We start from the raw sequence: 24983 nt of genomic DNA, 5'->3' as shown, positions 1-24983 counted from the left end.
AGCCTTCTCTTGTACAAAAGTCTTGGGATAAACATTGGTGGCACGACTGTGTTGCACTCATGTTTCACTGGCACTTTGGCATTGAAGTTACTTGTAAGAGTTGCATAGAGACATGACGCAAACAAGTTTTATATTCTGCTGCCTTCTGATCCTCCTCATTGTGACCTCACATTATCATCCAAGCAGGAGTGGATTTCAACATCAGTAGCATTAGCTCCAGTCCCATCACAACTATTTTCTTTCCCCCAAGAAAGATCACTGTTAACATCTTCAATTTCTTCTGAAAGACTATCAAGAATATGCTTTTTGCATACAATGGCACTTGAAAGAACAGTATTGAATTGAAGCCTTACATGAAGAGTTTGAATTCAAAGAATGAGGGGGTTTTTGCTTTTGACATTGCACCCTTAATGGAACATTTTAAACCATTTTGTTTGTCTTAAGAGGTGAAAATCTGACTGAAAACCTGAAAATATATTTATCAGTATAACATGATACTCATATCTACACAATCTTTGCTGCTCTAGACTTAAATATTTCATTAACATTTCATGAACTTGTAAAGTGCATATTTTGCAGTTTGGAATTTCACATAGTCACAGAGGTATATTGGCCATCTCCAGCTCAAAATCTACTATATGCTGATTTTTTTGTTTGTTTGTTTGCCACAACGTATTTTTCATGTTTAAGCTTAAAATAATTTTATTGGTTTTTTATGACCTTGTTTACTGTTTCATCTACTTGTATATGTTGAAACATGGTGTTCCCTACTGTTACAGAATGAATCCAGAGACCATATTGTTGCCTTCAACATGTTAAATTACAGAGCATGCAAAAATCTTTGGAAATCTTGTGTAGAGCATCACACATTTTTTCAGGCAAAGAAGTCACTACCTCATGAAAAAAAGATATTATCACATTATTGGACTCTGGGTTCTAGAAATCCAGCAAAGTAAGTATTCATTGAAAGCATGTTTTGCTCTATGATGGGAATGGGAAAATTTGTGTCAGTGGTATCTCAAATTCAAGTGACAGAGTTCAGTCCTGTCCATAGCTTTGTTCCAGTCTATATAAGAACCATTTGACAAGTTATATGGTTGTGATTTCACTTTCTGCAATGTGATCTTGCAGTAGAACTTTTCTTATAATTGCCTCAAAAGGTGTTTGGATATATGTTTTACTGTTATTTCTTCAACTTGCTGCTTCAAAGTATAAAAACACTGCAAAGGAAGAATGTCATATAGCTAATGATCCAGTAAGAGAATTTGCAGAACAGATTTGTTTTGAAATGTTTAGCCATTAGTGTCATGTACACATTCTGTTTAATATGTTAGGGCAATTTCTGGAGTGCATCACACCAACCACTTATTCCTGACATAAAGATGAAAAACTTTATCCCATTCAGGTATTCAAGATACCCCTTGAAACTTCTAATCCTTTATTTGTCTCATTGGATTCTTCCAGTTACAGAGCTGGTAGTTTCCTAGTGTTATCTAAGATCTAGATACCAAGAAGTAATTCTTTAGAGCCTATGATTTTCCTATATGAAGCTAGGATTATTCCTCCCCATATGCAGTAGCTGGGCCCCTATCGTCATTTAAGTTAAGCTGCCAGTTTATTGTCCAGTCACTTGACATTATAATGTCCTTCTCCATTTCTTTGCAGTTGGTCTTTATTTTGGCCACCCTGTGTGATTTTTTGAAGTGAGAGGTTTTACTCTGCTCTTTTATGTTAGGGGCTGTTAGACTATTTTGATAAGAATCAATCACAGTGATTGCTTCCATTATGTTGATTTGCTCTGTTGTTACCTTTTGTCATGTCCTGTGTCTTCATTGTCTCATCCATCATATCCAATCCCAATCCACCTACCCTACCCCCCAAAAACATTCTGTAATGAAACAGAGAAAAAATATTTCATATTAATAGTGAATGAGAAAGAAAGTCTTGTGTCATTATTGTCTCTGGATTCTGGGGGCTTCTTTGACCCCTTGGTGTTCTGTAGACTCTCTAGAAACCTGCTTATTCTCATGATTTTTGGAGAAGTATTTTATTGTTTTCTTTTTGTTCGTGGGTAGTGTGTTTTTGTGAGTTTTTTGTAGTGTGTTCTCTTAACAGTTTAACTTTACATTTAGTTTGGCAGACTTATTTTTCTGTCTTCTATCTGGATAAGCTTCAACTTCTGAATGACATCAACATGCTTCAAATAGCTTCTCAGACTTTGGTTGCTCTCTGGTTTTTCAAACTCTGATGTCTCTTTTGATACTCTAGAAATTGATACCAAGTGCACTGGTATTGCTTGTAAATGAAGCAATTAACCCATAAGGGCTGTCCAACAGTAGGAATTCTGATAAAATACTATGTTTTCTGCTGGAGTGTAATTCCATGTTTTCATCTAGTACTAGATCATAGCTGGATGATCTGGTTTCTAGATCACGGCGAAAAAAAGTAGTTGTACAAACAGTATTCTAATTTTCTAACGTTTTAGAAATCCCTATTTTTAGAATTTACTCATTTATGGAGTGTTATGACCTTGTTTTTCCTGAAGAGGAGGTGTTGAGGAAGTGACTCTCAGAATTTGGTGGATTGTCAGGTCCTGGAGTCCTTTATTTCTTTCAAATTTGCAGAGATTCAAAACCCTGATCCTCCTATAGACAGATATATACATGCAGGCATTGCATAGCCTTTGTAATATTAAGAAAGAAAACAGTGTGGGTTTCAAAGGGCACCAGTTTAGCATCATTCCATTGTTTTACCAAACATTTTATTTCTGACAAATCTGCTATTGCAATTTCTTAATAGTCTGTAGCATACAGGACAGTTGTCAGTGTTGATCTGAATTACTAAGAAAACATTCTTTTCAAGTAATTTCAGTGCTCTGAGGCATTGTGTCTGCTGAATTGCTTACCTGGACTTTTAAGGAATCTCCAGAGGGAGAATCAGTTATGGAGATACCTTCCATCAGCTTAATGATAACCTCTTTGACCTTATTTATACCAGCAGTAAGCATGAATTTTAGGATCTACATGAGGAAGAAGTAACTCAGCAACCACTGTTATGAAAGATTGCTTAACTATATAAGAACCAACAGTAATTTTGAAAAGCTTTGAGTAGTTCCTATGAACTCAGCAAATTATTTTCCAAAAGATTTAATAAAAATGGTTCAAAAGTAATTTCTGAGGTCATATTTCGCATATTGAAAATTTTTACTTTCCAACTTGTTTATAATTGTGGAATGTTGTAAGATTTTCCGTGTTCTTTTTCAAGGATGGCTCTGAACTCATGTGGAAGTTACACAAACAAAAAAGAGATTTTGCATTCTCCCTTTCATAAATGGCACAAATTTTTGCATTGTATAAATCAAACAAAGATAAAGTAAGCCACAAAACCAAATGTGCACACAAAAGCTCCACTGACCACATCGTGCAGTCCTGAAGGTTTTAAGATTGACTCGCATTCAAGAATTCTTTTCATGCAGCTTCCATCAGCTTTGAAGGGTACCATATTCAGGTTTTACCATCTTAACTATCACAGGTTTTAATATGGAATTTGTGGCTTTCTTGTTCTATATTCTTCTACACTTCTGTGAGGCAGATAGCCTAGCATTTATTCTATCAGTTCAAATAGTTGCAGTACTTGAGTACAATTTCTTCTTTGCACATACTGTGCCCTTCTTGATTCTCTTCGCTTAAGGTACGAGAGGCATTCCATTTAAATTAGGCTGCTGAGTTGTATAAATCATCTGTAAGCCTTGTTCAAGGGGCAGACTGAATCACATCTCCCATATTCTGAGAGGGAAAATTCTGGACTGAATGCTGAATAACCTCTCCTAGACACATTCTCATTCCTTTTTGAAAAGCTAAAAAATGTATCTGTATTTTTCACCAAGGATAGCCTCAGTAATAGATGGGAGAAAGGAATCATCATTTCAAGATAGTACAGCCCATTCCAGAAAGGCTTTGGCAGCCTCCCAGAATGTTTGCTGAGAAATATGCTGATATTTGGCATCTGAAGAGCAGCTACTTGAAGTTCAGGAGATTATTAATCTTCTGTTCCTTAACTGAAATATCTAGAGACATACCCGATCAGTGATTTTGTAGTCAGGATTAGGGGTTTAAGATTAGAGTTAGGGTTTAGGGTTCTGGCTTCCATCACATGAGTTACATTACACTTCAATTTTCTGTGTTGGAAAATGCATCAAGAGCCGCTTGTAGAAAGAAAAGCTGATTCATGTGGAGTTCTTCACAATGCATTTTTCATAATGCTTCCTCTTTTTCCAGTCTTTTGCTCTGCTCCAACTGTGTAAGGCTTCTTTGAAAGAACTCTGTTTCTGAAGATGAGTAGCTGATACCTTATCATTGTATTCAAAAGTTTTAAAAAAATAAAATTAGTAGTATAGCCAAAAGCTTCTCCTGAGTTGATGGACTTTGTTTACTAAGCATGAAAACATACATGGATAGCTGATTTTAATAATGTAGATGCTTAATACTAAGTTTATCCTCTGTTTTTTATGCTTGGAGAAGCTTTTTAAAGTACATTTAGAAGATGAAGGAATTGATTTCCTTTAAAATCTTGAACAAGATATATGAAATACTTCAGTATATATGAAAAAATTTACGGGTTGCTTTTTCTTTTTACTTATATGAGCAAAAAGTAGTACAATGCAAAGAATGCTTAAAGCTTGATTTTAGCATAATACCCAGAACTTTAGTAACACTTTTTTTTTTCTTTTTTTTTTTTTTTTAATGCTATGTAAAATTGAGTCTTTTCAGCTCTGTAGTAAGATCCTTACATAGCCTGCTATCCCAGCTTCCCATTATGTACAGCTCAGGGCTTAATAAGCCAAAGGTGTTTTCTCTGTAACTAATAAATTTTCTTCCATGAGAAATTCTAGGCCTGTAAACTCAAGGATGAGCATCTTATCTCTCAGCTTGACTTGTGGAATGCTGTATAAAATGATGCATAAGAGTTAGTTTTTCTCAATTTCAGTCTACTTAAAGATTTTCTTTTTGCTGAATATTTTCACTACTAAGATGCTTTTATTGCTCTCCCAGCTGTGGTTCTTATCCTAGTTGCAGCCCTTTTCTTATCAGATTCTTGTCACAAGAAGCAATCCAGACCTGGAGATCCTATTTTCATGTCAGATTTTTTTTAATGGTTTGTCTCTATAAGGAGTGACTTCCTTCCACAATAGTGATGTCTGGTATAGCTCTTGATTGATGAGACAGCAGGTAGAGGGATAAAGTTGTCCTGTGCTCACTGAAATTCTTGCTCTTTTGTGAATATTAACAGGGGAGCTTCAGAACATATTGCCTGTATTTGAACTGTGTTTTGTCAGGCACTCAGTTCAGTGCCAGTAGGACATACTGAATTTCCTGTTTTCCCCTCTGTCTTCTTAAACACAATTGGGTTAAAAATAATTCTCAGAAAAAGTTATTTTTACGCAGGCTTGTGATTAGCAATGTAGCAGGGATTAGCAATCACTTTTATTGTCACAAATAAGGGACAGCAAATGTCTCTGTGAGAAGGTAAATGCATAAGTAAGGAGGGGTAAGCTTTAAATTATGGGGTTGACTTTCATAAGCGTCTTTTATTTCTATTAAGCTTTCTATGCAAAATAGCTCACATATAGTTGTTTTACATCTTTTCAGGTCTGTAAACAACCAGTACTGCAGAAAAGTGATAGGTGGGATGGTTTGGAACCCATCTATGAGACGATCCTTATCGGTTGAGCACCTAGAGACCAAAAGTCTTCCTTCTCGATCACCTCCAGTTACCCCCAATTGGTAAATCCATTTTCAGCCTTTTCCACACTACCTAACCTCCTACCATTTCTAATTGCATGTATTCTAGCAGAATAATTATGTAGTGTGTACATATATATTTAAACATTTTTATTCTGAGAATATATATAACAACAGAAGAGTGGGTGTCACTTACCTCAACTTTAGCAAGGCTTTCGTGCCATCTGCCAAAATCTTATATCCAAGTTAAGACAGTATGTTTCTGGATGGGTGGACAACAGAGTGGTTTAAAAAAAATGTTAAAATGATTGGAGGACTGAAAGGGGAGTTGTTAATGGGTCACACTCTACCTGGACAACAGTAAAAAGTAAATAAATGCATGGGTCTCTCTTGGGACCTGTCCAGCTTAACATCTTTATGACCTGCAGGAGGCAAGGGTATGCTTGATCATAAAGTTTGCAGATGGCACCAAACTTGGGGGTGAGTCAGTAAGCCTGGGGGCAGGGCTGCTCTCCAAAGTGATCTCAATAATCTGGAGAAATGGGCCAACAGGAAATGTGTGAAATTCAGTGGAGACAAACATAGTGTCCTGGGAAGAACCCAGTGTAACAGTGTTGTCTGCAGTGCAGCTTTCTGGAAAACAACCTGGTAATCTTTACAGGCAGAAGCAATACATGGGCCATCTGATATGCCCTGACAGCAAAGAAGTCCAACCTGGCAGAATTAACAGAGGTGTAGGTAGTAGGTCATTGGAAGTGGTAGCCCCCTTTGGCTCAGCATTCTCTAGATTTTATTAGAATGCTGCAACCATGTTTGTCTGCAAATACAAGACAGACACTTACAAACTGGAGCAAATCAGCAAAGACTACCAGCTCCAAGGTAGTCAGGAGACTGGAGCCCCTACCCTGTGAGGAGAGGCTGACATAGTGGCACATGTTCTGCCTGGAGGAGCAGGGGTTTCCCAGATGCCTAATAACAGCCCAGTATTACTTAGGAAGAGGCCAGCTACAGGACGAGGTCGGATTTGTCCCTATTGCATAATGGGAGGATGAGGCAATAAGTATATATTGAAACAAAAAGGGTTCTGTCAGGAAATAATGGAAAAAACTACTTCACCACATGGACAGTCATTGCCTGGGGAAGTTGTGTGATCTCCATCCTTCAGATTTTTTTAGATATGAGCAGATAAAGCCTTAAGCAGCCTACTCTGGCCTTAGCTGACCCTTCTTTGAGCAGGAGATCAGGCTAGATGACCCCCATGAGTCCCTTCAAACCACAATTATCCTATAATTAAAACTTTAATAATATAAATAGCATTTTACAGGGGGGAAACACGAAATCAGTTCAGTGTACTGAACCTAGCAGTGTATGATTGCCTAGTATACCATAAGAATGCTTAAAAATTGATTATTTGAAGTGAGACTTATAGGCCTGTTATGAAGATTCAGATTGTAACTGCAAAAGGATAGAAAGTTTTCTCTTATAAATTTTATAAATTTTCATGAAGTATTCTAATCTTCCTGTGTTTGTATTTGTATATCTTGTGTTGTGTTTGTATTCTGTATTTTTAAGGCGGAGTCCTAGACTACGTCACGAAATCCGCAAACCACGACACTCATCTGTAGATAACCTTACGAATGAGATTAGTTATATTACTGAAACAGAGGATGTTTTTTACACATATAAGGGCTCTCCAACATCAAAGGACAGTGACTCAGAGTTCTCTCAGCACCGTAGTCCACGGAGGAGGTAAGGACTTCTGCAAACAATCCATTGCCTATTTTGATTTTTTTAAAAGCACCAAACAAAAAAAACCCGAAGAGCTGCAGTGTGAAACAGTCACAATCAGTTGTAATGTTAGAATGAGTTCAAACAGTTTTGTTTGCATAAGCTTTATTTTGACCAATTGCTATACTGCAAATTCCATTACACAAAATGACAAGTCAAAAGCAAACCAATCCTTCATCCCTAAACAGTACACAGTAGTTGAGCTGTTAGTAAAATTAGAAGAACTACTAAGGCATGTCTGTTCAAATATGTAATATCCTATTTCCTAGTAGCTTTTGCAACCCTTTCCTACCTGTCAAAAACCGTTTTTGTGGGGAGAAAGACTTAGTGAACTCTTCTAAGAGTTCACTCATGTTCCACATCATCAGCTCAGCCTTGTCAGTTGAAAGAGGTATTGCATTTGAGTGTACAGAAGAACATCATAGTGCTGGTGGTTATCCATCTTTTTCTTCTTCAGAGGAACTGTCAATGGCTTGTCTAAAGGCAGTGTCTGCTTTTTGGTCGTTTTCCTTGAGGACCAAGTTTGTTCTTTTCTGCAGTGCGTTAACAACTGCTAAGTTTGCTGCCAGGAGTTGAAGCACCTGTCTTTGTGCACTCTGATTATTTGTTTGCTCATGTATTACATCATGTGTATGGCTGCACTCAATGAATAACTTCAGATTATCACAATATCAGCTTCAGAAATAACGTACAAAGTCATTAATTGTTCAGTCTCAAAAAGAAAAGAGACAACTACTTTAAAACTTGGAGCTGAGGGTAAATGCTATGTATTAAAATGCGTGTTCCTTTGTAGCATTGCAAAAGAAAAATGTATTTTAGTGATGCCTAGTGACTTTAAGGCAAGGTGTATTTTGAGAAACAATGTCTTAATGGAAGCTTATAGGACTCACCTGCCTCTGTAACAGTGTGCAGGTACTAAATATAGCTTTAAATTCGGTTTGAAACTATTTTCTTAAAATTTTATAATAATTCTATTACTACATTACAGCAGGGAGTTTTCAATAAAAGAAAGGAAAAATTGACATATTTGGATATTGTCATTCTTTTGAGTATGTTAAGTATTTTGAGTTTGTCATTTCATTTTTCTATATTTCTGACTGGAAGAGAGCTGAACCTTAGCACTATTTATTACTATGAATGGCAGTAGTAGCCATGATAATACATAAAAGTTAGACCTTTAGATGTTGTGAATAGTCATAGATAATGACCATGTCTTTGCTGTGTTTCAGAGTTTGCAGATGATACACTTTTAGAAGTATGTTCTGAGTAAAAATACTGAGAGGCAGACATTAGAAGAGATGATGAGGGTAGAAGCTGTAGACAGAAAATTGTGTTGCCATGCTGTGTTTTGTGACTGGCAAATTGTGTCCTGCCAGCTAGTATGTTGTGGGACTTTTTATTTTCCTTATTCTTTTCTTCTCCTGTAGTTTTTTTTCTTTCCTTCCTCTTTCAGTTATCTTATACCTACTGAGAATGGAGTGGAAAAGCCTGCCTTTATGAATTTCTCAGACAATGAAAAAAGGGATGTTCTAAATTTGAAAATAGCACATTCATTTATTTTCTAAATCCCAGTGACTGTGCTGAATCTGAATATCACCACTCACTGTGGAGATTTTTACTATTACTACCTCATATAAACCATTGCTTTTCTTCTTACATCTTACCCAAAATGCATTATCGTTTTTTTGGGTATGTTTATAATATTTGCTACACTGCAGGGAAATGAAAAAAAATGCCTGCATAAATCTGATTAATTAAATTCAGGTTTTGTGTTTTGGAAGAAGAATGGAATAAATGATGCTTTGTTGTATTGATGGTTAGACCTTTGTGAAGTAAAATAGTCATTAATAATTTCTTTTTTAATAATTGAGGTAAAATGCAAAGTAGCCATAAAAAAAAATTCTCTACACTGAAGTTTTAGTCCACGTTCCAGTTTTTTTCCTTTTGCAATCTTACAGTAGTTATTACTTGCTTCACTTCCCTTGTTGAAAGATGCAAAGTAAAATTAAGTATGTACGTGTAGTAAAATCTTTCTTTCCATGAATGCTGTATTGATTGATGGACTCTTACCCTATCAGCTAAATCTATTTCATAAGAAAAAAGTTTACTTTGCATATTCTCAGTATTAAATATGGACGCTTATCCTGTGCTTTTGCCACACATTGGGAATGTTTAGATATTAACTATAAAACACCTTTCAATGTACTAATAAGTCTTATAAAGTCAACTACTCATTTTTGCCATGTTGGTCTTCAGTGGACTTCAACTGACATAATAGAAACATGCTATGGAAAGAAAACCCCCAGATTTTCAATTTCTTTTTCATTAGAGGAGAGCCAAGAATAGCTTCTCATAGTCTTGCTAATACGCATTGTCTTTAGGGGGCCTTTTTTTACTGCCTAGCCCACTGAGGCTGTTAATAAAGGTGTTAGTTAATACTAATTATAACTACTAAATAGCTTTGGCTTGAAAAACATCTGAAACATTTTTTAGAGAGCTGCTGGCAAACAGCTGTAAATACTGGCATTTAATCGCTGAATGGTTATGTCTGTGACCTCATATTAATAATAGTAATTCTGAAACAACTTGATTTCAATTTTATTTACTATTTCTGCAGCAAGACAGTGCAAGCTGCAGTTAGCATGGAATGTAGCATTTCAGTCTTCCCTCTTTCATTTTTTTGTCAAAACGAGTGGTTTGTTATTGTTCAAACTGGCCTGTTGTGATACAGTGGGTTTTGAGGCAAATCATAGATAAAACTCATGTACAAGGCTTGCTACCTACCTAATCCTGTCAAGGCACGTTTGGAGCTTTGGGTATCAGTAACGTAGAAGCAGCCACTGCTGTCAGAAGTACATATACCTGCATTTATTGCTTTATACAGCTTTTTTTTTCCTTCCTGACAATACTAGGTATATTTGTTTTCTTAATAATTGATTTTCTTCCTTGCTTTGTTTACTCACATATAGGAATCAATCAAGTCCTGCTTTCTTTCTATGTAACAGTACACAATTTAGAAAACAAATTATGTGGAACAGCTCTTAGTTTAGAGAGCATAAAACATAGCAGTTGTTAATATTTCTTCTTCAATTTCTTTGAAGATATGGTACTGTATCAACGTGTCATCATCCAGAACTATGTTTGACGTTAAAATTCTTTAAATGAACATGCTGAAAATGAGAGTCGATAATATTTTGTCATTTCTTTTCTTGTTTCTCTTAAGGACAAAATAATTGTTTTTAAAATATGCTTGGTGTGAACACTGTGCTTTCTAACTGAATTTTGAGGTGTGTACTGCAGGCTGTGACTGGAAAAAAGAAAATTGTAAAATAGTGCAAACCATCCACACAAGTGAACTACAAAAAGCCAGGGCAAGCTTGTGAGCAGAGTGTTAGGTGTAGCTTCATTGCTTCTGCTACCCAAATTATCTAAGGTACTTTCACATTCAAGATCTGCTTGGGGCTCAGACATAGTGAAAAGAAGCAATTTTTCTCTCTCAGTTTAGTGTCTGCAGAACAGATTGGAGCTGTCTATTGCATCTGTATTATAGACAAAAAATTGTTCTAATCACAAATTAACATACATTATTTAAAACTTCATCTGCTGGGCATGAATAGGTTTTCCTATCTAAGCCAAATGTCTCAAATCATTGCTGCTTACAAAACCTGTCAGAAAAAGACAGTGCTGAAGAGGACTTGAAGACAACTTTTCTTTAGCCCAGGTCTCTCCAGCCTTTGTGAGGAAGGTGTTCTCTGTCAGTTCTTCTTCCTTTTTGTTACCCTGTTGCTGAACATCTCAGCTGATTGCTACTGCCACTGAAAAATTAGCACTAGCACAGACATGGAGCCCACACTTGGCCTTCTGAAGTCTCCTATGTTGCATTCCCTGTTGTAGAACACTTTTTCTTATGTCTGTCCCTCACCAGTTCAGAACAGGTAACCCAGCCTGTTTTCTGACTACATATTATACTCACTCTGTCACTCTGTTTATACTATGGCTGCACGTATATGCACATGGTACCATTACTATTTTGTTCTAAAAATTATTTCAAGAACAGCATTGAGATAAACCATACTAATTAGTAAGTGCACTTGTTTGATAACTATTTTTCAGATAGAATTTCCGTAGTCTTGGCTTCCCTGAAGATGTTTGAGAGACTTGCATTCTCTTCATTAAAGCACTGTTGCTAATGACTTTTTAAACTTAAGCAAAGTGGAAAAACTTCTCTCTTTTTCTGTGAGGTTACATGTCTTCAGATGTCCTTAAACCCTGAGATATACATTAGGGAATAGTGATGAATAGAACCTGAGATATAAAGATACAGTTTCCTTTAAGATACAAAGTAAGTTATATTATGAGGCTTTATTATTTCTGAAGTTATCTCTGTGGAAAAGTTGCTTTAATTTGGGAAGTTTTTTCAAAGCTGTGTCATACCAAAAGGCTACCTGGCATCAATTCATCCTGACCCTCTGCTTTCCCAATAATAGCCTCAATAGAGCTCCAGGAAGATGTTGTCTTTGAGAAAAATGTTTCTCTTTCAGTCTAACAGGTTTAAGCCACAGCTGGCTATTTTTAAAGGCAGACTGATGGACTTGTCCAAGGAATTCTTTTTTACTGCAATTTTTGCTTTGTCTAGCCTGGTATAGTGCTTGAAGATTAGTACTGTTGCAGTCTGTCTTGATAAAGGTACCACTACAGTTTCCAGGAGGAAGAAAAGACTCACAGATATAGAGGAACAAGTCAACCTTGCTGATTTGCCTTTCCCTGACACCACTCTGATCTGTATGCTGCTGTGTCATTTAAGGGGAAAAGGTACAGGAAAAATAAAATAGTCATACTGAAGTATGTGACATTGTTTCAATATCAGGTTGGTAAATTCCAAAACATTCTTGATTTATGCATTAACCTTCAAATCTAACTTGGCTTTAACTGGAGCAGTAGACTAGTTATGTTTCAGAATTTTATACTCTGTGACATGCTTGATCTTTTATCAGATATTAGGTTTTCTCCTGAGAGGCTGCACTGGCCATCCCCAGTGCAAGGTCTGATTCTTGGCATTGCTAGCTTTAAAAAAAAAAATTAAAATGCTACTTAATGTATAGTATTCTTCATAGACAAACTCTTAAAAGCAGTGGGAAAAAAAAAAACTCCTTAAATTAAACTAGCCTGCCCTTTACCCTCAAGTAAATAAGTGAAAATTTAAACTGCAATAACGATTTTGCTGGTGTCTTTATGTTAAGGTATATATTAAAAATGTAATTTAAAATGTTTCAATAATACAGTTTTTAAACACTTGGTGAACTTGCAATACCAAAGTCTGCCATGAAAACTTAGTCAATGTAACCAAGTACTATTTATGGATGTAATTTTTCCTTGTTTTCATTGTTCCTTTTGTTTTTCTCAAGCATCTTTGGGTGCATGAGGTGTGATACAGGCGTTCACCCTTCACTAAGCAATGAGAAATGAAAACAAACAAATGTTGAGAAATGAAAACTGAAAACCACTGTTATTTAATAACCTCCAAGAACCCAGGTGTGGGAAGCTGCATGGTTTTCTACCATTCAGTATGAAAAAGGAGTACACTCCATTTTTCTCTGTTCATTGATTTAAGGTTTTCATCAGGCTTTTAGGGAAGATGTGTGTTGTGGCCACCACCTGCACCTGCCCATTAACTGAGTTAGTAAGCTCAGGTTTCTATAAGAAAAGAAGGTGTTGCATGCAAAGAATTACTGAAACCAACAGTAATTTATTTTGGCAGTTCATGATAATCTTAGTCATGTTACTTGTACAGAAGTTGTTCCCCCTTTCCCTTATAGGAAAAGACATTGAAAATTCTTTTTTTTTTTTTGAGCTTGCAAATTCAGATTTAATGGCTTGTGCTTTTTAAAATATTTTAAAATTGTGGTTTTATATCATAGATGAAACAGTTTGGGGTGTTAATATAGCTGTTGTTTGCCCTCTTAATGCCTTTTTTCCTGTTTTTGAACACACTTTTCTGAATGGGAAGGGTACTTATCAGGAAGAATATATAAATTTGCATTGGTTTAACTGCAGCCAGCAACCAAGCACCATGCAGCCACTCATTCCCCCACCAATGGAATCAGGGAGAGAGAATCAGAATTGTAAAAACTAGAAAACCCATAGGCTGACATAAACACAGCTAATGAGGGAAAGCAAAAGCCATGTGCAGGAGCAAAACAAAACAAGGAATTAATTCTCTGCTTCCCATGGGCAGACAGATGTTCAGCCATCTCTGGGAGAGCAGGGCCCCCTCAAATTTAACAATTACTTGGGAAGACAAACTCCATTGCTCCAAATTCTCCTCCTTCCTACTTCTTCCCTACACTTTGTATATGATGTCATGGTCTGGAATATCCCTTAGTCAGTTGGAGTCAGCTGTCCTGGCTGTGTCTTCTCCCAAGCACCCAAAACTTCCTTACCAGCATTGCAGTATGAAAAGCAGCAAAGACCTTGACTCTGTGTAAGCCCTGCTCAGCAATAACAAAAACATCTCTGGATTATCAACTCTGTGTTCAGCACAAATCCAAAACGGGGCCCTATACTGGACACTGCGAAGAAAATTACCTCAGCCAAAACCAGCACAGTATACACGGTACTAAAGAGAAAAAATAACTGGGTTACTGGCTTGGAAAAGTAACCTGATAAGCTGTGTGGAGGGTATTGTTATCTGAATTGTATTCAGTTTCTCCTGTTCACCTTGTAATTAAATAAACCAAACACGTCTGCTTGGTTTGGAACAGCAGATTGTGTAGGAGTGTTTTGGTACTTTTTTAGAATAGATTTGCTGGCCCAATAGAAAAGATTAGCTGTGAAATTTTCTGTCTAACCAGAGAGAAGATTAGTGTAAAAAATATTTCTAAGTGATAAGGTATAGTAACAGTCAGCAGGAAAAGCTTTCTGACAGGTAAGATGATATAGACCATCTATTTAGAGTCATACATTGATTGACGAGATAAATCTGGCAAGTTATTCACAGGTGCAAGCATACGATGCATGAGAACCAGAAGGCTGGGGGAGTCGAGGAGGGGTTGGTCACATTGTTGCCTTGCTCTGCCAAAAGAAGATTATCAAGAAGGTAGAGCCAACTCTTCTTGGAGATGCAGAGCAAAAACGTGAGGCATTGGACTCAAGTTAGAGCTAGGGAAAGATAATGTAGCTCAAAAGATAATGAAGTTTGATTATTTAAGCCTTGTTACACATCGGCAAAAAGGTGGAGTTATTTCCATCCTTGGAGAACCTCAAAACACAACATGACAAGGACCTGAATACCCTCATCTAGCTTTGATGTCTATTATTTGAATAAGAGTTTAAGTGACCTCTCAGGTTCCCTTCCAACATAAATTATTTTGAGTCTACAATTCTTCTTGTTATAAATTCAGTATATCCCTTCATAAGCTTTTGTCTGAAATGCGTGCAAAGCTATAAACATCTTTCAATTTACATTGTAAAACTATCTTTTGCTAGTGATACAGATGGAATAATGTGTGCAGCCCCAGAGTTGGAGGGGAAGGAAATGAAATGATGAACTAATACACAAAAAGGAAATTCACTTGCACTGTGCTATGAATTTCTGGAAGTGCACATACGTTCCTAGTGTGAGTGTGATGCATCATCTGGTGAAGGTATTGCACTGAAAATAGATTTCCTGAACGGATGCTGCATTTGTTCAATTCTTTTAGCTTGGCATTTGAGAGACAATAAACTGTAGCTGCATAGTGAGCTTTGGTGAAAGTACTATGGGAACACATTAGTTTAACTAAAATATGATTTTTCATGTGAGGAAAATTTTTAAAGCTTTACTGTTGATAAAAGCGCTCTTTGAATTTATCCAGCCAAGTCCTGGTAGCTACTTTTTTGGTAGAAAATTGCAAATAAGTGAAATAAGTGCACATATTTTAAACTGTTATATATCCTTAGTTCTTAATCATACACAGATATGAAAATTTCATTGTTCTTACAAAATCTGTTGCATTTCACAAAATTCTGTTGTCCTTGTTTGTGTACTTCGGCCTTTCTCAAGGAAGCTATCCTAATAATAGACAGTGGAGCTGGAAATGTTTCAATTCGTTTCAAATTGGAATTTTAAGGCTATTGCTAATAGACTTTAAGTTTCACATGCTTTTCCACCCAAATATGTATGAAAATAGTGCATTATGTATTTTGCTTAGATGTAAACTTTTCTTTTTAAATATATATCCTTATTCAAATATACTACACTTTCCTTGCCAGTTCAAAAAGCAATAATTTTGCATCCAAATGGAAAGTCTCAAAGTTGAATTGCAAATCTGTGATAAGGCAAACCTTGCAGCAATCCAAGCAGTTGCTATGTATTAAAACACATGAAAATTTCATGGCAAGCCAGTAAACTGTAAATAGAGTCAATAGAAGCAATGCAGAGTAACAATATCCCTTTAAAGGTGATGATAGCAGCTTACAAATATGAATGACTGGAATTTATAGGAAATCACTGTGTATGCTTGTGTATGCCATGAAGTCCACAAGTTTTCTGTACTCGTTCTCTTAATTAAGAAGTACAAAAAAACTTATGACACCTTACACAGCCATTGTCTTCACAGAAATGCCGAATATTCTGTGTATAAATTCCTCTAAAAGACAGCAGAGCAGTTTTGCTGCAAGTACCTTCCACTTATTTTGCTTATGAATAAAAAAACTGGTTGTAACAGTGAGTCCTCAGAAAAGAGATGCTAATGGAAGTGCTGGCATACTTGGTCTCCCCTGTAACACCCTGCAGGTGTTACAGTGAAAAAAGCTTTAAAAACTTCAAGAACAGCATAAGGGCAAAACCTACAGATGTTTCCTTCAGTTGTTTGTATAGGGGGAGTTTTGCTACAGTGCTATTGTTTCAGTTGACCCTTTTCTCTTGGGGTTTTATTCTGCTGTAGTTTATCATCCTTGGTTCTCAGAATAGCAGAATTCCCTGGTAGGTTAAACCAAAATGAGGAGGAGGGGTCTTTCCTCGAGACCTTTCCATTCTGTCCTTCTGACAGAAGAGGAGAGTTAGACTTTTCAGGGCAAAGACCTATATTTAAAAGATCATTTTTAATAGATCAATCTGTACCTAGTGCAAGATTGGAATGGCATGATTTTAGTTATATTTTGAAGTGAAGAAGAGAAATTACCTGAACTTTTGAAGTGTTTGCTTGTTTGCTGCACCAATGGAAAGCTTACTCTCCTTGCAAGGAAGGGCTCTCTTCCTTGATGAAAAAGTTGAATGGCTAGTGTGGTGAGTGTTGTCTTTCACTGACTTAAGATACGGTCCTTGTATGTTGTGAAATGGGGGAGATGGCTTAGTAAACTGTGTAACACTGTGCAGCCAATAAAATCACCTAGTTATTAATGTTTAAGGTATTTTATCATATTGCAAAGTAATTAAATGCTGAAATATTATTTAACTGTGTTGCAGTGCAAAATTCTGCAGCTCCGGCATGCTGACCTACTAAGGACTTTTGGAAGACACTGCTGCACTGTCTCTGATTAATTCTTTTAGGCACACAATTTGGTTGCTTTTCTCGGTCAAATATTTGGTCACCTTTCTTCCTAATTTAAAAGGTTACAGAATTTTGAGTAAATCTTTTAGAGCTAATGTGTTTGAATTAAAGTGTAATAATTTAACAAATAAATCTTCATCAAATAGTACTAAGAGTTTATATCCCACATTCATCTTCAAAGGTAGAGATAATGAAAAATTTACTGTAAGTTTACAGAAGGTCTATGAATGAAAGCCTAAGTTGGATCTTTTCTTTCTCAAGCTTCCACTTTCTCTTGGGAAGATAGAGGGGAGATAATGTATTAAAACCGGGGCATTGTATTGATTTTTATCACAATTCTATGTCTGTAAGTTTTTGATGAAGACTCTTGAAAGATTTAAATCAGGGCAATTTTGATTCTGCACAGAATTTGGTAATAGAGCTGTTGGTCTCCTGTGGCAAAACGTAAAAAAAGATGTACAGTTTCATTGTTCTTTGACTTACAAGGAAATCCATTAGCTTAACAAAAATAATTCAGTATTTCTTTATTTTTAGTGTGACTTCCTAAGGAAATAAGGCTTATGTCATTGTACAGCCCCTCTGCCTCTGTTTCCACTTGAGAATATTTGGACAATGCAATCAAATGTAACGTAGGAGATGAGGTTTTTGAATATGTAAAGTTTCTCAAGACTAGGGAAAGTCAGTGACTAGGCAGGAAAAAATCCCAAAACTTTAAGATGACATTCTCCTCTCACTGAGCAGTTAAAGTACAAGTTCAGTATTTGTCCCATTTAGATGTGAGCTGGTGAGGCAGCAGGTGAGTTTACATTCCCGTAGGATCTGCTTACACTTGGAGGGTAAAAATTCTCTAGGGATCGTGGACAAACAGAACCAGAGATATTAGTGGGTGAGTAGGGGTGGATGTGAGTGGGTCAGAAGTTCGGTATGACTGCAATAGAAGGGGAAGAAGCTTAATGCTTTAAAAGTATTAAAAGTACACAGACCTCAAACCTCCAAAATTCCTCAGGGATCAAGCTTTACTGTCTCTGCCTCTCAAGTAAGAATTTCTTCATATTGTCATATCACATACAAGGAATCTTAACTAGATTGATACTGATGCTATTTTTACTGTCATTTTGGTGAAATGTAGTACATAATCCTTAGTATTAAGAATGTGTGAGTTGAAAAATTAACTGTATACTATGAATTGCCTCTTTTAACTTGGCAATTCATTAAGCGTACTTTCAAACTGAACTACTTCACGTATTTTTTTCCAGCATGGACATATACCACTCCAGTATTTTTGGTCACTGCTTAAATGAATTTGTAAAGTTATCTCATCTGCCTTAAACTTTTGTAAGCACCTTTTTTGGTAACTTTTTCTTTAAAATTTGTCTTAGTAACACTGCTATTGTTTTAATTTATGTCCTACCATTTAGCTTGCTGTTTCAGGTGATTTTTAATGAAGTTAATTGAATGCATTGGAAAATGCTGTGTACTGCAAATTTTGATTTCTTTTACATTCTAGATTGTCCTCATTGCATAACCACTTCTACTTTCATATGCTTTGTCTCAAAGTTTTCTGTCAACACCTTCTCTGCTCTCGCATCATGAGAATAAACGTTGGAAATGTCAAGCTTCTGAAGCCACCTGTGCTCATTTCTGGTTACCTAAACATAAAGATCTTGCCACATTCTGACTTTTACAAAATACAGTCGGTGACATCTGTAGTCATAATCCACACATAAAGCTTTCTAAAATGATGTAGTGTGTCTGACTAAATGATTGCCTTTGTAAACACCTGCATAGTTTGTGTTGCAGTGGCAGAGGTAGGCTACCTGTTTTGGGCTTGTATCAAAAGTGGAAGTGAGTGATCAGAGCTGCCCTGGGATTTTTGCTGAGTGTTTTATAAACACCCTAGTTATCTGGTTCAGATTTTCACCATGAGGTTAAGTATTATTTAATTTATTATGAGCACACTTTTTGGCTTTTATGCAGGTTTGGGTTGTTTGGGGTTTTTTTTGTTTGTTTTAATTGGAGTTTAGTTCTTGTTTATTTGAAGATTTAACTTACATTCATTTAATGTTGTTTGTGTGTTTGTGTTTTTTTAACCAGGTCATCTGAACAAGAATCACCAAAGTGAGTTTTCTTTACACTTTCTCCTATCTATTTAAGATAAATAATGAAATATATAACTTCAACAGATTTTTCAAAGCACTGGTTTTGTATGATTAAAAGACACAAATAAATGTATAAATCAATGAAGATTGTAAAGATTTGTGGAAAAAAGTAAGTTTTGGGGTCAGGATTTGGAAAGTCTTAAGTTGTAATAGATCTCTCATCACTATTAACAAAAAAGGTTAGAAACTGTTACAAAAGTCTAATGATACAAAAATCCACTGGTAATTTTATGTGGTGACTCTTTATATAGTGCCAGATGAAATTGAAATATATAATCATATTTTTCTGGTATTATTAGATTTCTTTTCTTCATTGAAAAATCATTGCATGGGCTGTAATTTCAGCTTGTAAGTGAAATGGTTTTTTGGACTGTGTTCCAAAAAACTTATTAGGACATATTTACATGCACAGTGTTCCTCCTTGCTTAACATTGATTTCACGAGAATGATGAAAAGTCTTGGAAGCTATCAGATAAAATCAGAATTTTGACAGTGTAATTACAGTTCACTACTGCAAAGTATTCTGAAACTTTGAATGCATTCAGAAAGTGCCGTTTTCTGTAGTAACTGAAAATACTGGAAATGTTGCATGAAACACCTTATTGACATTGCCAAGTACACATAGTCTAATTAAAAGTCAGAAGTATTATGGCAAGAATACATTTCCTTGATGGCATTTTTCAGGACATTTGCATTTGTTGTGATCAGATTTTCACAGGCCAAGAAACAAGTGTTTGTAACATTGAAGTTTGCTGCAATACAAGTCCTGTATGTTAAAAGCTAGACTCCTTGGAATATAGAATTACTTGTTCATTGACAGCTCGAAATGGCTGGAAATGGTTCAAAAGAGCTCACATATATAGACAAATACCAAAGCAGAAATAAATGTTTGAATTTACAAATTTTTATGCCAAGGTTCACTTGGCAAGACATGTACTTCTATTTTAACTGTCAAAATTTGATGTTGCTGTACCTGAGCTTTCCCCAAGACAGACTTTTCACATTAGGTAGTATTTATAAGGATGGAGCACTTAGTCTGTATGGTATCCATGAGTTTGGTCCAATTAAAGAAGGGGCTTAGCTGTATGAGAGGTCTGCATGTCATCCTTTTCATAAGAGGGAATGTAGCTAAATGAGTGTTTGGGAAGTCCTGGAGCACCATCAGGCAACCTGGCCAATTCCCAGATTTGAGAGTTTTAGTTACTGACTTTTGTTATCATTGAATGTTAAAGTTCTTGAATGCCAGATCTGTACCCTAAGTTAATTCTTGGTCCTTTTGTGTGGCTATAACTATACCTCAATAAAACAATAAGCCCAACTAAACCTTTCATTGTCAGTTCATTTCCTGTTACTCTGACAATTTATCCTAGCTCTTCTGCAAACTGCCTTCTCCCACAGGGATAAGGTTGAGATGGCACTCGTAAGAGGGAGGAATCTTTAAAAAAAAGGAAAAAGTGCTTTTCAGGAATGAGACTGGAATCACAGCAAAAGATTTTTCATTGATAGAATTGGCAACTGAAGTGCTTTTCCGTTGCAGTTCAGCCCTTTCCATGTGTTACTGTGAATTCTTATACTGCTGCAACAGTGCCTTTCACTGCTAGCATCCAAATATTTTGCTTAAAATGGTTTTGCTATTCCAGAATTTTTGTCCATTTTTCTGGGTGCCACTGATCAAATGGTAGGCTTAGATCACGCTCCAATCCTGTTTCCCAGTGCTTCCACTAAGAAGTGGTATTAAATCTTTTAACTCTTAAAACTAGCTCTTTTAAAATATTTTACTTAAAAAATCTGGATAACAGTACCTTTGTAACATTTTTCCTTCCATAATAAAGGAATGTATTGGGAAACAGTCCGACGCGGAGTTCTCTGACCCCTCTCTCACCTAAAGCCTTGGCTCGGTCTCCCAATGGAGTTGGCAACATTTCTGGCTCCTACCCATTGGAAGGGGTGGATAAGCAGTTCTTGGAAACGTATGACAACGTTACAAAAAGTATCTCGACGGAAGATTCCAGTCAGTACTACTGTGATAAGGTATGTTCAATTGTGTTCTTGTAAAGTCAGAGCTAGTAGTGAATGTGACTTGGAGCTGTGGTTTGAGAATGCACAGAAGTGATGGCTGTGTTTTAGGATGGGCATATTTTATACAGTAACAAGAACAGATCTCGTGTTGCTACTCACATTTATCCAGGGTTGTGTGACAGACAAGCTTGCCAAATGCATTGATTTCCAAAGAGTCCAGCATTCCAGAAGCTTCAGGGAAAGTTCCTAGTGGAACAGAAATCCTTACATGATTAAATTTTGTTTCCTCCAAGGGAAAAGATCAGCTAATTCAACAGACACAACTCTGCTTTATCCCAGGCATCTCTTAAGGATAGCTAAACATCATCCTTTTGAGTTCTGACTTGGCTGGATACCAGCTGTTCCCTGCTAATCTTATGGTAGTGGATCATTCTTCCCCAGCCTGCTTCAGAAGGGTTCTGGCTAAAAGTGAGCGCTTACAATTAATTAAAACTACTAATTAAAATTAGTTAAAATAGTTCTGTTGTTTCCAACATGCCCGTTAGTTGCTGACACTTTTAAATTCTTCTGCCTTGTGGATCTGTTGCATAGAAATATACTTATTTAAAGGAGAAAAGTCAAGGGAAAAATAGTGACCTCTCAGTTCTTGGAGTAGAATCAATTCTATTCTTGTTTTGCACCTAAGCTTTTGACATCAACAGGTTGAAACTTTAATAGGATTTATCAGTTGGAAAGGAAAGCTGAGAGTAACGATATTAGGACAGAGCAACCAGAAAACTTGCTGAGATGTACATTGCTATTTTTGCTATTTAAAAGGTTAGTACCATAGGCATATTCTACAATCATATCCTCTTCCTATTTCAAAGGTGGATTTTTATAGAGTATTTTTGTTCAGCACATCTAAATTTGGATGCACTGTTTTCTAATTTGTTGATATTTTCTTCTAAAAACCAGAACATTTTCTTTCTTTTTCTATATATTGCAGAATGACCTAATTGAGGGAGATTTACTTTTGGTGCGTATCAAACCAGATGAAGAAGGGAAGTTTGGATTTAATCTAAAGGTAAACCATCTGTCTTTTACTTATTTCTAAATGCTTGATGGATAAAATGTTTTTATTTCATGATTATTTTTTGCTTTTTTAACATAATGTTTTGGAGAAAGCAGTATATTTTAGAGGATAGTCCTATGGACTGAGAGTTTTTAGAGGCAGCAGCCTAATCCTTAAGTGCTGAAGCAACACTTACAGAAATAAGCATCTAATAGTTCTCTGGTTTTTGGTTGCATATATTATGGGCATGGCACATATCCAAGGCACGCTGCCTATTGGGCTGCTAAAATATGAACTCAAAAGCCTAATTTAAGGCATCAACTTTTGGAAAATTGGACCGCTGTATTATAAAAAAATGTAAATAGTTTGTGCTGTTCCATTTAATTATATTCATTGGAAATCATATTGAAAATTTGAAAATTAATTTATGAATAAAATTAAGATTACTGTTGATAATTGACTATTCTTAATGTTTTATATTCCCTCACTGAAATTCCATTTAAGCAGAGTATTGCAAATTGCCATAATATCAAAATTAGAGCAGAGAAATTGGTCATTTCCCCTTGGCTATTTATTGGTGTGGCAGCAATTGAATGTGACGTAAAAAGAATAAGGTAGTACAGTTCTCTGGAACTTTGATCCTACCAGATTCCTTGCACATTTGTCACAAAATCTAAGAAAACTGTTTGCCTTGCAAATTCAAGTGTTAAATTAGGCTTGCTTCAAGTGCATTATTACAATAAATGTTCAATTTTATGTGTTTATGCCTATTAAACAGATACCTGAATGATGGCCTGAAACAGACACCCAGTCTAGTTTACTGGATATTGGTAGCTTTAAAGACACCACAACCCACCCCCTAATTCACCATATACTGATGAAAATTCAGTCCTACCAACCCTGTCTATGATGACACACCATGAAAAATTTATGTAAAAAGAAAAATAAGCAATTACTTTTTTTAAATGCTGCTTACGCTTCATGATAGATTTATGGTTGCTATTTACTTGACATTCCTCTCATTCCTCTAGGGTGGAGTAGATCAGAAAATGCCATTGGTAGTATCAAGAATAACTCCAGGATCACCTGTAAGTAAATTCTTGAGACTTTTAAATCCCTTCCATTGTTACTTCTTCCACCTCTCAAATGTCTGTACACCTAGAAATTTGGACACCTGTAACCAATATGAGATAGCAGCAGAACTGTTCTCATTAGGAATTGGTTTAACCAGTGGTTTCTTAAACCAGAGATTAAAATATCTGGAAGAGTTAGTCAAACAAGATACAAGTAGAAAGTATCTTTATGTTCTCCTGTCATCTCAAAAAGTACATCCTGAGCTGGAAAATGCTTGATGAAGGGCAAGGACTGGGGATAAGGAACATCTTTTACTGAAGAAGTAAATAATTTGGGCCCCTGCACCCTAGAAAAAATAGCTTATTTGAGGGAGATATAGTAGGGATCGGCAAGATTAGGAGCACTGTGAAAAAGGAATTCCAGCAGAAATATGGGCTACTAAATTAAGTTTGTGAAGGTCAAGTTCTTCATGTTTGGTGAAATAGTTCTTTGCCTAGAAGATAGTAGATCTGTGAAACTCCTTGACAAAGGATGCTGTGGTTAAAATAATTTTGTGTGCAGTCGTGAAATATAAATACTTGGGGGAAAAAACCTGTTGTTATTGACTAAGCACACCACAATAGACTGAGGAAATCCTTAGGGCTAAAATTATTTATAGAATGGGAGAGTACTTGGCAGGAGAGAGGGAGCATAGAGAGGGAGCATATGTTTGTTCTTCCTATTTTGCCATAGACTTTTTGCTTATGGAAATATTTATAGACTAGGTGTAAATGTTTATAAGAATCAGTAGATCATTGATTTCTTCTGTTGAATTGTGAAATAATAGTAGGAACATATATTTTTTAAGATATGTTTAAAATCTTTTTTAGCTTTTTTCCTAAATAATTATTACATAAATTTGTAGGGACAAATGTTATATCAAATTTTTTCACTTGCCTTTTTCCAAACTATATTTCTTAACTCTCATAAAATAATTTCAGTGCAGACTTGTTAGGAAATATTACTGAATTAGTCCTAAAAATACAATGCACTCTGAATCTTCTGACTCTTCTGAAATTTGATAAGCAGTCACAGGACTGATATCTAAATGTCATGATGCAAATCAAGCTGAAACAGATTGCTTGAGAAGTTATTTTTTGTCACATTTATGATTTTTGGCCTGACTTACACAGTTCATAGCACTCCTTTGTGAACTATAATAATTATTTGAAAAAAAGTTTTGGTAGGAAATTATAATTATAACTTACATCTAGGAATTGGAAATAATGTCTTGTTTCTAAGGCATTTCATGGTCAACCTCACAAATATTTTAAGGGTGATTTGAGATTCTGAAATAGTATAGGGCAAACAGGCTCATTCTGCAATCAGAGGATGAAAGATGTTTCTCCAGAAGCAGTCATTTCCTTTGGCAGGTTCAGATGGTCTTTTGGAAAGTAATGATCTGTATTTTTTCTCTTGGATTGAAAAAGAACTGGACTTCTAACTTTAAACATTTCATTGAAGTGTCTCCCTTTGGTGTCATAGGCATGGACAGATGTCACCAATTATCTCTCTAGCCTAGTAAACCACCAAGTGAACAAGTTACCAGAATCACAGATAAAACTGGAAACAGTTATCCAAT

The 24983-nt window shown here is 35.9% G+C and overlaps 1 protein-coding gene across 2 annotated transcripts in view; it reads left to right on the top strand.

Annotated features, from left to right (window-relative positions):
* Window positions 1–24983, top strand: part of PTPN3 (protein tyrosine phosphatase non-receptor type 3) — a 125787-nt gene that overhangs the window by 72129 nt on the left and 28675 nt on the right. For both annotated transcript variants that reach the window (XM_014880504.2, XM_088171701.1), the window contains 7 exons: window positions 780–952; window positions 5649–5783; window positions 7314–7490; window positions 19154–19177; window positions 21051–21249; window positions 22223–22300; window positions 23320–23376. In XM_014880504.2, the coding sequence (XP_014735990.1) occupies window positions 780–952; window positions 5649–5783; window positions 7314–7490; window positions 19154–19177; window positions 21051–21249; window positions 22223–22300; window positions 23320–23376 (843 nt within the window). The remainder of the gene's footprint in view (window positions 1–779; window positions 953–5648; window positions 5784–7313; window positions 7491–19153; window positions 19178–21050; window positions 21250–22222; window positions 22301–23319; window positions 23377–24983) is intronic.

This window comes from Sturnus vulgaris, chromosome 1, assembly GCF_052056855.1.
Source record: "Sturnus vulgaris isolate bStuVul1 chromosome 1, bStuVul1.hap1, whole genome shotgun sequence".
NCBI classification, from domain to species: Eukaryota; Metazoa; Chordata; class Aves; order Passeriformes; family Sturnidae; genus Sturnus; species Sturnus vulgaris.
The sequence above is the reverse complement of the archived record's forward strand: the minus strand, read 5'-3'. Positions and strand labels throughout refer to the sequence as shown.